This window comes from Fusarium oxysporum, chromosome XI (assembly GCF_013085055.1).
Source record: "Fusarium oxysporum Fo47 chromosome XI, complete sequence".
Classification (NCBI taxonomy): domain Eukaryota; kingdom Fungi; phylum Ascomycota; class Sordariomycetes; order Hypocreales; family Nectriaceae; genus Fusarium; species Fusarium oxysporum.
In genome coordinates, this window is record NC_072850.1 from 1,292,608 (window position 1) to 1,306,870 (window position 14,263).

The following is a 14,263-nucleotide window of genomic DNA, read 5'->3' on the forward strand; positions in this document are numbered from 1 at the left end:
AGAAATTGGTACTCTGAAAGAAACAGACTCGAGTTTTATACCGGATAGACTGGTCTTAATGATGTTCTTCTGGGGCGATCACTACAATTTCGATGTTCATCGTGGCCCTTTTCGTTCTTCCCATGGCTGGTTGTACTCATTCCTTTTCATCATGATTAAAGGTAAGGTCCTGGCAATGGACAAGGCTGTTAGAGAAGGGGATAAGGAGGATGCAGGTGAAGCCATGTACAACCTACATATCGCAAAAGAATTATACCTCCTGCTTCCCGAGATCTTTACGCCCGACGAGGACACAGATGATAAAAAGGTATTGTGGCACGACGACCTTTCATTGTCCAACATCTAGACAAATCTAGCATACCCATCCACCATCGACATTATATACCGCGCCAGTCACAAAGGATGCCTCATCGCTGAGTAAAAAGGCGATAACACGAGCAACCTCGACTGGATCAGCTCGCCTCTTTTGCACAGTCCCCGAAAGACTGCGCTTGATGTGTTCTGCGTCATCATGCTCGTTCATAGCAGTACTCACGGACCCTAAGAACAGTCAGCCAATATTGAGACCCGTAAACCGCTAGATCATACCGGGAGAGACACAGTTAACTCGTATGTGGGCATTTTCCTTCGCAGCTGTACGCGAAAGGCCGATAACAGCTGCTTTGCTTGCGCAGTATGCGACATGTCCGGGAGCGCCGAATTGACCGAAGACACTTGCAGCAGAGACCTGACGGACAATGAGTGGTTTAACAATTGACGTCGATCTTCGAACCTACAATACTAGCCCCAGCGGACATGGCTCTGAGCTCTGCACGTAGGCAGTTGAACACTCCGCGGGTATTGACTGCAAACATCTTATCCCAAACTTCATCGCTGTACTCAGTGAGAGGTACTGGCTCAGCAATAATGCCAGCCATGTTCACAGCACCATGGAGCTTGCCGAAAGTGTCCATGGTCTTCTGGATCCAAGCGTCCACAGAGTCACTTTTGCTGACGTCTACCACTTGATAGATATGCTTGTCACCTGAAAGCGAGTCTTTGGCCTTCTTCAGTGCTTCTTCGTTGATATCAGCGAGGGAAAGTGTAGCTCCTCTCTCAGCAAGGAGCTTTGCTGTGGCTAGACCCATGCCTGATCCAGCGCCGGTTACAGCGATCTGAAATGTTATTCCTGACTAATGTTGCACGAGGGAAGTATGACCTACCACGCTCCCTTCGAAAGACGCCATTTCAGAAGTTGATATAATAAAGAGAAAACTTGGCTCTATCAGATCAAAACTTTAGAGGAGGATTTGGCAGAGTTTATGTCCATAGCAGCCCAGCCATAACCAACTTGTCTCTGTGACGTATATCAATGAAAGGCCATTGTTGATGAGCTTACCCCGCATGGCAAGGTGATAAGCCGTTCTGGAAGTGGAAAGTCATCCCAGGTGGCGGAATGCTTGGAGGAACTAACTCTGTTGCTACCTATGTGCAATGGACCGATCACCGGCTATCAGCAAAGGAAGTGAGGACGCGTCACATAATCACAAATGGATGCATGCAAGATGAGACTTGCCAGTTCATGTTGGAGCTATTTTATATTGTCTCCGATTTCGCCTATTCATTTGAACCCGTTTTGTCTATCGGTGCTGTCCCTCCCGATCCATATGCGTTCAATACGTTCCTTCGTTTCCGTAAATATTCTCAGCCCACTTCGCTTTGCAGCGCATTCAAACCACTGTACAAAAGACGCCCGTATATCATTATCATCAGTCTCACAAGCTGCAACAAAAGCAGGCCATATCAGCCTCAAAGATCCGTATCCCATTCCAGCATCCGATGCATCAAACTCGAGGAGTCGGTCGCGCACGCCAAGAACATGCTTTTGAAGCATGCTTGGGTCCAGATCGTATATCCTACGGTAAAAATACACAGAAAGCGCGTGCTGCATTGTATCAGCCAAGCTGTTCAACAGGTTGACGGACTGTTGGTGTTCTGGATCGACAGGAGCTTCGACCATCCATATGGACTGGCGAAGCACGTGTAGCTGCTTGATCCATCGCTCAACTACTTTTGCTCGAGCCATGAACTCTTTCAGTGTCAGACCAGAATTAATCTGTTCATCTTGGTTCTGCTCTTTCTCACGTGCAAGTCGGATGACCAGCGAAAGCATAAAGAGGTGGAGCTCTGGTACGCCAAAGATCTCAGGATAAAGCGTAGCCGACCATATTCCTGGATGTTGAAGGTGAAGGTCATTTTCGCCCTCTTCTTGGCCTTTAACCTTGTGCATCTCCTGGTCCAAGTTACTCCACGTGGTAAGACGGAAAGACAAGCTATCCTGACTATAAGCACTGGCACCGCTCGCTTCTATCGCTTCGCGGACGCGATTACGATGATCCAAGTTCAGTGTGCTTTGAGTAAATGTACTCTCGTGCGAGAGACGCTCAAACACATAGCAGTGATGTAGCAACCTGACCTTTCGAGATTTGCGTCGGTTCAGGCCTTTTGTTCGGATGAACTTCTCCGTTTCCAGGAAGAAGTATTCGGCTTCATCCCGATTGCCAGAGAGTATGGCAATCTGGACCATGGTCAAAAGAGCCATGAGTATGGACTTGTATTTTGCCGTCTTGGGGATATTATATGCAGTCTTGAGCATAAGACAAACATGAAAGTGGGCTTGTTGATAATATGCCTTGCCCTGGTCTAGCCATTTGGTGGAGCCATGAATACCTCCAAGGCTGAAGGCGCTGATTGATAATGTGCCGTAGAATGCACATAGACTTGCATGGTCCATCTTCTCGCCGAGGGTCAATGCCGCTAAACAGCTTTTGACATGAGGCAGAAAGAGGACGTGCCATGGTGTCTTGCTGTGACGGTATGGAGTTAAGCCTCGAAGCACGATTGTCGCGTAATGCTTCACTAGTAACACAGCGTCGCGCGGTACATCTGTGTCAATTTGTGATGACACAGAGCCTGAGCTAGGCGAAAGGTGTGATAGGTAAAGACTTGGAGATCCAAGCTCAATTGTAGAAGACCGTGCAAATGATGAAGGAGGCTTCTGCACAGAGGCTGATTCACCCATCCAAGGCATGGCAGTTTCAATGCCCATGGCCACGGGATCCCACCAGTCGGGGAGATCGGAGTGTCCTGGATCCAGCCAGCTGCTCACAGGAAAGCTTTCCAGCGTCTTCAACCAATCTGTACGAGGAATAAGCGCGTTATGTTCCGCTGGTATTTGATGCTGAGCATCTCGAGGAGTCGTTCCAGTCGCAAAGTCGAGTGTTGAGGCGACAACTTCCACGTCGTCATCGAAGTCAGGAAGTAGTATTTGATCTTCTTCAACAGCGTCGTGAACCTGTGGACCCTCTATTGCGTCCTCATTTATCTCGTTCAAAGTACTCAAGGGGTTTGAGGACAATTGTTGCGCAATGCGAAAAGCTCCAAAAGGTCCTCTGAAGATCTGAAGGTCTGAAGACGCCTTTTCGCATTCTTCGTCAATTTGAGAAAGATGCCAACCCGCTAGCTCTGGCGGAACATCTTGCGCGATCTGCTCGCTCAGACGTTCTCGTTCTTGGTCCGTTAATAGTGGTCTTCGAAATCGCGCGATTCCTGTTGACGAGGGATCATCAAAGTCGAAGAAAATGTCCTTACTATAACCGCCGCAATCAAGACCCGAAATTTTACACATAGAACATCCAGGACGTCCTTCATCGCATTTCACACGACGGCTGCGACACTGGGAAGGGTCAGTCTGGAATGACGGGTTTGAGTAAGTGAACATACGGTAACGCATCCTCCAAACGAACGAGTCCGCCGTCCTGGGACCCGCTTGGCCTTTGCTGTGGACTTCCCTACAGAAGGAGGCATAGTGAAGAGAAGCTGTCTCCTCGACGAGACCTTCTTCTCAGCCGGGAATGCTCACTTGTAAAGGTGCAAGATGCAGGCATCGGCAGTCCCGCCGTGGTGGAGAAGTGAGATAAGGCTAATCGCTTCCCCGCCTTTCGGTTATCGGTATCAATCCCTCTCCTGGGGACACTTTCCTATCCTAAGAAGACGATGAAACCTTGAATAGAGTGATGGAAGGTCAGCGGAAATAGAAGCCCTCCAGTTTGTATCGGTAGTTGGCTCCTGCAGGGCGCACTTTGATCTCGTGTCCTTCGGATTATCGCGTGTGATAAGGTTCTCCCCGCACTTTGCAACGCCGTTACTTCATCCAAACTTGTGATTGGAAGGGAATGTTCCACTATCGAAGCCACCATCGTAAAAGGAAAGTTATATCTGGTGGCGAGACATGTCCCTTTTCACTGTGTGATAGCATGATAGGAAAGTCGAACAGACTATCCTGTTCAGGTCATTGGCTGAGAAGAAAACGTGAAGGCAACTCCGACATTACACGATCGAATCATTAATCTCAAGATATATAGATACCGACTGACATTGGCACTTTGCATCAAGTTGAAGCAAGAAGACAATTCCATACACCCTCGCTCATCGGATCATTCACACTTTCAGCAATGGGTTCCGTACCTCAGCCTACCAGCAATTTCGACGTTCTTATCCTGGGCGCAGGTCTCTCCGGCCTATGCTCACTCTACCAACTCAAGAAGCGCTTCCCAGAATGGCGTATCAGGGTTCTTGATGCCGCTCCCGACGTTGGGGGCACCTGGTACTGGAATTCTTACCCCGGATGTCGATTCGATTCTGAGTCGCTGTCTTACTGCTTCTCATTCGACAAGGAGCTTCTTGATGAGTGGCACTGGAAGGAGGCCTTTTCGCCCCAGCCAGAGACTCACAAGTATATCACCTACTTTGCTGAGAAGCACAATCTCAAGAAGGATGTTCAGTTTGACACTACTGTTACAAAGGCTACATGGAGCGAGGCTGATCACACATGGACTTTTGTAGATGAATCTGGTAACGAATACGTCTCCACGTTCTTCATTAGCTGCATGGGTTTCCTCTCTGCGGCCACTCTGCCTGCAATTGAAGGTATCGAAGACTTCAGCGGCAAGCTCTTTCATACGTCTCGCTGGCCCAAGGATCTCGACATCAATCGCGACTTTGTGGGCAAGAAGATTGGAGTAATCGGGACAGGCGCGACGGGCATTCAAATCACAACTGCCGTCTCCAAAGTGGAGGGGGTCGAGTCTCTCAGCGTCTTCCAACGCACAGCCAATTGGTCCGCTCCTCTTCGCAACTCTGAAATCACCATTGAGCAAATGGCCGAGCACAAGAAGAACTATGAGAACATCTTCAAGATTTGTGAAACGAGTTCATCTGGTTTCATGCACCATGGTGACCCTCGAAAGTCTCTTGAGGTCTCGGAAGAGGAACGCCTAGAGCTCTGGGAGAAGCTTTACAACACCCCTGGTTTTGGAAAGTGGCTGGGCGTGTTCTCTGATACGTACACCGATCGATACGCCAACAGTTTGTACTCAAACTTCATGGCTGAGAAGATCAGACAAAGAGTTAACGACCCTGCTATTGCGGAGAGCCTTATTCCCAAAGACCACGGTTTTGGCACGCGCCGAGTCCCTATGGAGAGTGGTTATTTTGAAGCCTTCAACAAGCCAAACGTTCGCCTTGTTGATCTTAAAAAGTCGCCCATTGATCGTGTCACGCCATCAGGCATCCTGACCTCCGATGGCAAGGAGCACAATCTTGACATTCTGATCTGCGCTACTGGATTTAATGCGATTACCGGTGCCTTCAGTGCTATCGACTGGCATGGCAAGAAGAACCGGCCATTGATCGCAACGAGTGACAGCCCTAAGGGCGACCAAGCAGTTTGGGTTGACCATCGACCCCGAACATTCCTGGGCATTACTGTTCCCTCGATGCCAAACATGTTCATGGTTCTCGGTCCCCATCAGCCGTTCGGTAACGCTACTCGCAACATTGAGCACGGTGTGCAAGCTATCTCAGATATGCTGCAGTACTGCAAGGACAACGGTTACACCTCTGTTGAGCCAACAGAAGACGCCGTTGAGCAATGGACCGAGCATGTGGTGAAGTGCAGTGAGAGCCAGGTTCTTATGAATGAGATTGACAGTTGGATGACAGGCGTGAACAAAAACGTCAAGGGCAAGAATGTTAGAAGTGTTGCACGATATAGTGGTAGCATTGGAGAGTATCGAAGGCGGTGCGCGGAGGTCAAGAAGTCGGGCTACAAGGGTCTTGTTTTTGCATAGATAAAGGTAGACAAGTTTCATTTCACTTGCAAAAGCACTTATTCTTTTCCATGCAATAGTATTCGAGGGAGACAATTATGCACTAATACTGCTCATAACGGGAAATCCATGCAATCGTGATCATGGGTCATATAATTGACGACTATGACTTGGCAAAACACAACATAACACTTATAAGGATATCTTTACTAGCATTTATGCAGTTTCCGATAATTACAGTAAGACACCACAAGTTTATACTTGACGAGCTGTCGCCAGCGCATTCTGCAACAGACATTATCTGGAAGCATCTAACCTAGGCAACCTATAGTGCCAGTGGCTGGAACAGTTTAATTTGGTCAATAGACAAGTCACGCGGTGATAATTCATCACAAATTCCCGAGATGTCCCCGTTCAAGTCCACCCTCTGTCACGGAGCTGCCTTCCCATTATCGTCTGCTCATCAGATTGAGGCCATCCAGCGAATACGTTATCATGCATTCCCCGCATTTCAAAGAGGAAAGTTATATCTCGTGGCTGATTAGTGTGGGGCAAGCCCAAGATAGCGAGAACGCTCTACGTCAAACGAGGAAAGCTTCTCCAAATTAGCTGCGGATATCGGTCGCCGAATCGCGGACCTGTCAAACGTGGGACAATTCGGATGGAATAGTTATAGGTGTATAAGAGCGACTCTATGCTGAACAGATAGACATCAATATCAATCATTATTATCTCAAGCATTTGTCAAATCACCAATCCCTCATCTCTAATACCTTTATCACAATGGATGTTCCAGGTTACGCTTTGATCACAGGAGGTGCTTCAGGTATCGGCCGAGCATGCGCCAGAGCATTTGCTCGCGATGGCAGCGCCGGTATTGCACTCATAGATCTCAACCTTGAATCTCTACAAATCGTCAAGTCTGAGATTGAAAAGGAACAATTGTCACCTAAAAAGGACTTCAAGATTGAGATCTACTCTGCAGACGTCACAGATGAGAACCGAATCAACGAGATTGTTGCAGACGTTGCACAGAAGTATGGTCGCATCGACTATGTTGTAAATGCAGCTGGTATTGCCATGAAGCATCAAGGCGGTGCAGCCTTTGCTCATACAGCTGATTGGAACCGTGTTGTCAGCATCAACCTTACTGGGACATTTTTTGTGCTTAGAGCTACTGCGCAAGTCATGTTAAAGCAAGAGCCCATCCGCTCATCTATCAACGGAAGGGACTTGCAGCGCGGATCTATCGTCAACTTCTCTTCCATTCAGGGCGTTGTTGGTATTCCACTGTCTACATCTTATACAGCTGCCAAGCATGCCATCATTGGCCTCACACGTTCAGCGTCGGAGGACTACGCTAAGGAGGGACTTCGCATCAACGCCATCTGCCCAGGATACACAGAGACACCAATGACCACAAAGAACCCCGAGGTGCTGAAGGCTATGCAAGAGCGAATCACAACAGCCGTTCCTATGCAGAGGATGGGTGCACCCGAAGAGATTGCCGATGGTGTACTGTATCTTTCTGGAGGACGAAGTTCTTTTGTTACTGGGTCTGCTTTGGTTGTTGATGGTGGTTATACCCAAAGGTAATCACAAATGGGAGGACTACTAGGTTTGAGGATTGGATTAAGCATTGGGAGCTGGAACCTGGGTATCATAGATTGAGCAGTAGGCTGATGCATCGTACGTCCTAGGCTAAGACGGTGCAGGCATCTCAGATGATAATCGATGTTGAAACGTCTTGCTATACCCTCGTTTTTGTTCTTATACCACAGTCAGTGAGTGCACTTTTAGTTCTCGAAGTTGAATCATGCTAAGTTCTACAGGCCTCACTCAGATATGATTACTTGACATATTTCTAGTTTTCAAGACAGCACCAGCCATAACATACCTTTATCATCTTCTCCGACATCGATTCGCTCATTTCATCGACTGTCAATGCTCCCCTCAAGTGCATGGAGAGAATAGCAAAACTCTAACTCATTAGTCAGCGGGTTTAGCTCAGTTGGGAGAGCGTCAGACTGAAGTCAAACTTCAATCCTCACCAAATCAAGTGACATCTGAAGGTCGTGTGTTCGATCCACACAAACCGCATCAACTTATTTTTGCACTTGCTCACTAAAAACTCCTAGCAAACCATGCGACTCTTGCATCAGCACGGCCACTTCCGTGAGCTTACAGGGCGGTGAGCAACCTGGCCTCAAACAGCAACATATTGCGCTAGTCTCTCACCCTGACCGCGTGTAGTGTGTAATTGAAGCAAGAAAAACCGAGGCCTCTTTTAAAATGACGTGATATTCGGGCAACTTAATTTCCCTATCCTAGACCTTTAGATTAGTTAATTTTGGCACACTGGTTTAATAGGAATTTTCTTCCTCACTGAGGTATCTAATTTTTGGGACGAGCTCAGTCAGATCCCTGTTCCCTGTTTAGAACCCTCACAGCCTCTTCATAGCGTTTTAGCCCTAGGCACCATTCTTACATGTCCTCCAATCTTACCCTCAACACCATATTAACAACATAAGAGCTGATTAAGACCATCAGTGCTTATTCTCAACCTCAACCCAAGCGCAAGGGCTTTGTTCAAACCAAAGCTTCAAAATGACAGAGAAACTCGAACACGGGCCTAAGGTCATGTCCGTGAACGGCGAAGTATCCGCGGCGATCTACAAACCTCTTGACAATACACGGCAAGAAATCCGACTTCTCAGGCTTCTTCCGCCTGATGATAAAGATGAAAATATTCATTGCACCCTTTCACACGCTGTACTCAACACCCCATCTGGGAATCCAGCATACGAGGCGCTATCCTATGTTTGGGGAGAGCCTGATTTCTCGGAGCCGATAATTCTCAACGACCATACTTTCTTCATTACACCAAGTTTGAAGTACATCCTGTCATGCCTAAAGCAAAGATGTGACCAGCAACGAGTTCTTTGGGTCGATGCAATCTGCATCAATCAGTCAGACGTCGAGGAGCGGGGTCACCAAGTCACCCTCATGCGCGAAATCTACTCCAATTGCCAACGAGACATCGCATGGCTAGACCCAATGATCGGCAGAAAGAATGCCAAGGCTCGTGGCCTCTATAGTCTTCCAGATCTCGAAGAAGAAGAAAAATGGGTGAAAAACGGCATGAACTTGATGCGCGAAATAGCCGAGAAGAATCCGCAGACTCTGAAAGAACTTCAAGATCAGTACCGAGAAGGCGATTATCGTCTCTTCACGGACTCACAGCTCATGCTCGGTGCTGTCTTCAGACAACCGACACTCTGGAGACGACTGTGGGTCATGCAGGAGCTTTCTCTGGCTCCGCGGTTGACGCTCATGTCTAGAGATGGTGAGCTGAGCTGGGATGTTCTGAAGAACCTCTTCAAAGACGAGCCATATTTCGACGCTTTCCATATGGGCCGTGAAAGTAGTCATTATCACTTATACTACAAGGATTTTAGTGAAGTCTTCGTTCCAATCAAGCTTATTGAGGACCAGCGTCGCCTTATGTCACATGGCAAGGGTTCCAAGCTCATGGACGTCTTGGTGCGATTTCGCGAAATGGAGTCGACAAATCCCCGAGACAAGATATTCGGCCTACTTGGGCTGGTAACGGAAGACCATGGTATCAAGGTCGACTATTTGATGTCAGTGCCAGAGTTGTATCAGCAGGCGACAATCTCCTTGATCAACCTCGCCAGAAACTTGGATATTCTCTGTCAGAACCCATTTGAGCGTCCGGAAGGCCCAACAGCGCTGTGGTGCGTCGACTGGAAAGAGGACCAGTATAGACTGCCGTCTTGGGTTGCTGAATATGATAGTAAGCGTCCGCAATGTGTACCGATGCTATTTGCCCAGCGTGACATATTCAACGCTGGTATCAAGAGCTGTGAGACCCCATGTCGACTTGTCGGTCCCGGAGAAGATATTCTGGTCACAGAAGGCACCATCCTTGGAACAGTTGCACCTGTTCTCCAAGATGACAAAGACCTTGAGGCTTTCGATGTCATGAACCTATACCTTGGCAAGGATGCCCTTGAGCAGCCCCAGGAACATCTTTATGCCCCGAAAATCGGCGGGAAGGTAATATCAACCGGCGAGACTGCCATTCGCGCATTCTGGCGAACGATGGTAAAAGATTGCACGCTACCCCCAAGAATGCGTCGGTTAAGGCAAACTGAAATTGAGAGACTCGATGTTGAAAACCAGGAGATGTTGAAAGGTGGATGGAGCACCCTCCAAACATACCGCTTACACTTTGGCAACAGATACTCAAGATCTGCCTTCAGTTACCAGCCCGCCGACGATGAAGACCTCACTAAACTTGACACCGAAGGTCAAGTCTCACATCATTACAGCTCTGTAAGCTTCATGTTCGCGGTCACGGATAATGGGCTCTTTCTAGCGACGCGTTTTGCTGCCAAGGAGGGTGATGTTGTGGCTGTCCTCGATGGAGGGAAGGTCCCTTTAGTGTTGCGCAAGGTTGACTCTAGAGATGGTGTCGAAAGGGAATTGTACAAGATCGTGGGCTCAACCTATGTACACGGCTTCATGGATGGCGAGGCGGAGGTTGGAGTTACCGAAGGTTGGTTGGAGAAGCGGGAGATTCTGATCGCGTGAATTCTTCAACGTAGACCAAGGATTCAAGTGTCACAAATTATGAGAGCTCTGATCATAAGAATTATGGTGCTGTATGGTGATACTTGCTTGGGACTACCTAAACCTCGTCCATCTTAGTTTCCATGCTTGGTTGCAAACAACAAAGTACCCCGTTAGCTGATAGCACCTTTCCCACCTTGGCTCAGCTCGTTCCATAAAATGGCCATCTCGATGAGAGGGCATGAAGCATTACTGAATATCCTCACCATAGGAATCAGCCCTCTTGAACATATCCCAAACTGCTTCCAAACACCAATCGTCAATCGGGTTGGACTTCAAAGCCGCTTCATGACTAACCTGCGCCTTATCCAGTCTGTCCTTGCATGTTTGTGCCACTTTTTCAGCGTTCTCAAACTTGAGGGCACGTACGGCACACGCATCAAAGGTCTTCTTGAGGTTGCTCATCGCGGCTAGAGTTTGACTGGGTCCATGAAGTCTTTCGTGAGTTTGGCGGAATGCCTCGTCAGCTTCTTGCTTTCGGTTACGAGCCTGGACTCTTTCGGCTTGGGTTACTGCCACAGGGCAGTCGCGACGCAACAGGCCCATCAGTGCTTTCTCGGCGTCCCTTTTGACCGAAAGGGCGGTATCAAGTTCGACGTCCATTATGCGGCGGGCAGTTTCGATCCGATCAGAACTGAGGTTTCCCAGAACTTCATCGATGGTGACGCGAGGACTCTTGTTTCGGGGTGAGCTTGAGGTTTCGTCTTCGTCATCTTCGAGGGCTCGCTTCGCGCTTCGTGGAGGAACTCCCTTCTCATCGCCTGTAGATGCGGTTGTTTTGCAAAGAGGATATGAGAGCCGCTGCTTGGTTGACGAATCAAAGGTAGGAGAACTCAATCGCGAAACCGCGTTGTTTTCCTCGGGTGCTTCTACTTCACAGTTATCACCTGCCGTGGAACCTGTATTGCCATCAGCTGATGCTCTGCATGTCGTGGTGTTTCGAGGACTTTGGCCAGTTGACTTCAGCCAACTGGTGTACGAGAATTACCTGACGATGAACTGCTGTCATTTCCCACATTGGAAACAGATACAACCAAGTCCCGATACGCTTTTTTGGACATCTTCTTCGTAAGGCGAGCAAATGTAGGGTGCTTGAGCTCCAAGTTGAGCTCGGGTTTCCTAGTGGCAAGGTCCTGGTCGACAACATTTCTGATGAATCCACCAGACTCCCAGAGAGAAGATAATGGGATATTCTCCGTCGTGGCCAGCTCAGTAATACTTTTCAGGCAGCGAACAACGCTACTGCAAGGCTTGTATTGCCTCACGACATCATGAGGGAGCCAGTGTGACCCTTGCCACTCCTTGTCAAGCCAAGCGACTCTATCCTTGTAAGTCTCACGTCTCAGTTCCTTTTTCGCCTCCTTCCTCAGCCTCTTGACCTCCAGATCTTGTTTGGATTGAGCCATGTTCAGCTTGTACGATCGATGTTTCTTGAAGCCGGCACGTCGCGTCGGTATGGTGGGAGCCTTACCAAATAAATGTCAGTAGACCTCACGACAAGTATCCGAGAGACTCACCGATGCCGTTTTGATAGATGAGTAGTGGCTCGACTCTGGCGAGCTGATTTGAAGATGGGAATAATGTCGCTGGTGAGAAATTGAGAGAATCTTTCTGGTGTTGTTTGGGAAGAACCTCCGACGCGATCTTCGTGCGCGTGGTTCAGGTACCTTAGGTAACCAAGGCGGTGACTTGTTTCGCAGGCGTTGTCCAGCAGTGCTTGCCAGCTGTTGGCTCTCAGGTCATTGCATCGCGCACCTCCCTGACACTGGAGGTGACTGGCTCAGCTAAGCAGCCCGGGCTTCTAGACACCAGCAACACACAAATGTAAATTATCATCGTTCATGGCAAGCTTATCGGGGCAGAATAGTCGTGATCTTAGCGATCATTTCTTGTATCGCTTTGAGCACTTCATCGTGTCTAAACACCAGCCAGAACATGTGCTTCATTTCGTTATCGAGCTGCAGATTCGTAGGTGACATCGGAATGAAGACATGCAGTACTGTTAGACTGCGAAAGGCTCTGTTAGGAGATCCATACTCTGCGGCAAGAGTACTAAAGACGAATGACTTGGCCTCACTTTTACCCCGTAATGTTTAACGCCTTGGCCTGTCAAGCTAGAGCTACAGTCACATGAAGATTCTCTCGTGAAGTCGTGAATGCGATCGCATTCATGGATGTAACAGTGTAGATCCGTAGGGCTGACCGCATAACACAACCGCTAAATCTCAACTCAAAAGGTCCTAGATCTTCTGTCAGTTGGGGGCCGTGATGTCATTGTCTAGCACACACAGTCGACAGAGCGCTGAGAGTTCCCCTTTTAAGGTGCTCAGCCTGTAGATCCGTAACTCACCGGACATTATCAGCCACTCACCTTGATCCGACCTTCGTAATATCTGCACTTTGAAGTGAGATGGGCAGATGGGAGGTTAAAGACACGCTTGCAAGTTAAGCATGATTTCATAGCGTCGATCTTCCGAACTGCAGCTTGTGAACTTATCCCTACGCAGGCTATATATATTCCACAATTGACCCGGCATTTTTCTTGTTCACTTTTATCTCTCATCATTAGCAACACCCTTATCGTCATAACTAATACATTTTATATCTTTGCCAATTACTTCCCTCCCTTTATACAATAACTTCACTATGGCAATGGCATACCATCAACCCCAGCAGTACGCTCCACCTCCAGGTCCGCCGCCGCACCATGCCGTGTATGGGCACCCTCAAAGCCAGCCAACTTATCATCCACCGCCCGCTCCTATGCAATGCCAAATCCAAGGCCGAGCTCGGTACAAAATCACCAAGCCTTCTTTCCATGACCGTTACGAGTGCAAGCCTGACAATGCACCCGACGGTCTTGCACCCTACAGCCTTGCCATCTCAAACAATCAGAAGAAGCACCCCGACTTGGTCTTGAATGCCGAGGGGATCGCAATGGCTGCCTGCTATTTCCCAAAGACAAGCAATTATTACAATAGCGACGAGAAGGTATTCCGCATTGGCCTTGGTGATCCATCAAATGTTCGATGGACAGAAATGCTGTACCGCGGAAAGGATAAATACGGCTGGACGTTTACTTTGAACCTTCCAGACACAGAACAGCCTATTCCAATGACATGGAGGAAGGACAACCGCGTGGCTGTAGATGGTATGAAAGCTTCTCGTTTAAGCGACAATAACTTCAAGCTGCTGGATCCAAATGGCCAGCTCATGGCAGTCTTTACAAGCCACACCATGAGCTTCCGCCTCAGCGCTGTTGGAACTTTACAGATCAACATGGATCTCGGCCCCATGTTTGAGTATGCCGTCATCACAACTTTGTTGTCTATCTACGATTTTCAGAAGCGCGAAGAGGACAGTAGATCAAGCAATACCAGCGCTGCGGGTGCCGCAGCCGCCAGTAGTTCTTGTTAATCATGGGATGTATGGAATACACCAGAATGACAAACAGAAAG

At 48.4% G+C, this 14,263-nt stretch overlaps 5 protein-coding genes across 5 annotated transcripts; 3 read left to right on the plus strand and 2 right to left on the minus strand.

Annotated features, from left to right (window-relative positions):
* Nucleotides 1-352: 352 nt before the first annotated feature.
* On the minus strand, nt 353-3,879 carry FOBCDRAFT_192157 (uncharacterized protein; the record flags this gene model as incomplete). The annotated part of the gene is made up of 5 exons (XM_059608720.1): nt 3,763-3,879; nt 1,660-3,730; nt 777-1,168; nt 589-727; nt 353-540 (listed from the first exon to the last, which is right to left on the minus strand). Exons 1-5 carry the CDS (start codon nt 3,844-3,846, stop codon nt 353-355), a joined length of 2,874 nt encoding a protein of 957 aa, XP_059468060.1. The 5' UTR covers nt 3,847-3,879.
* Nucleotides 3,880-4,493: 614 nt separating this feature from the next.
* FOBCDRAFT_192160 (uncharacterized protein) lies at nt 4,494-6,170 on the plus strand (the record flags this gene model as incomplete). Its single annotated transcript, XM_059608721.1, has 2 exons — nt 4,494-4,631; nt 4,716-6,170. The coding sequence occupies 2 exons, from the start codon at nt 4,494-4,496 to the stop codon at nt 6,168-6,170; spliced, it is 1,593 nt and encodes a 530-aa protein (XP_059466195.1).
* Nucleotides 6,171-6,932: 762 nt separating this feature from the next.
* FOBCDRAFT_192163 (uncharacterized protein) lies at nt 6,933-10,766 on the plus strand (the record flags this gene model as incomplete). Its single annotated transcript, XM_031192519.3, has 5 exons — nt 6,933-7,741; nt 7,816-7,838; nt 8,147-8,224; nt 8,520-8,564; nt 8,692-10,766. 5 exons carry the CDS (start codon nt 6,933-6,935, stop codon nt 10,764-10,766), a joined length of 3,030 nt encoding a protein of 1,009 aa, XP_031031365.3.
* Nucleotides 10,767-10,994: 228 nt separating this feature from the next.
* FOBCDRAFT_147989 (uncharacterized protein) lies at nt 10,995-12,211 on the minus strand (the record flags this gene model as incomplete). The annotated part of the gene is made up of 2 exons (XM_031192521.2): nt 10,995-11,704; nt 11,794-12,211. 2 exons carry the CDS (start codon nt 12,209-12,211, stop codon nt 10,995-10,997), a joined length of 1,128 nt encoding a protein of 375 aa, XP_031031367.2.
* Nucleotides 12,212-13,451: 1,240 nt separating this feature from the next.
* FOBCDRAFT_147491 (uncharacterized protein) lies at nt 13,452-14,222 on the plus strand (the record flags this gene model as incomplete). Its single annotated transcript, XM_031192522.2, has 1 exon — nt 13,452-14,222. The coding sequence occupies one exon, from the start codon at nt 13,452-13,454 to the stop codon at nt 14,220-14,222; it is 771 nt and encodes a 256-aa protein (XP_031031368.2).
* Between the last annotated feature and the right edge of the window lie 41 nt (nt 14,223-14,263).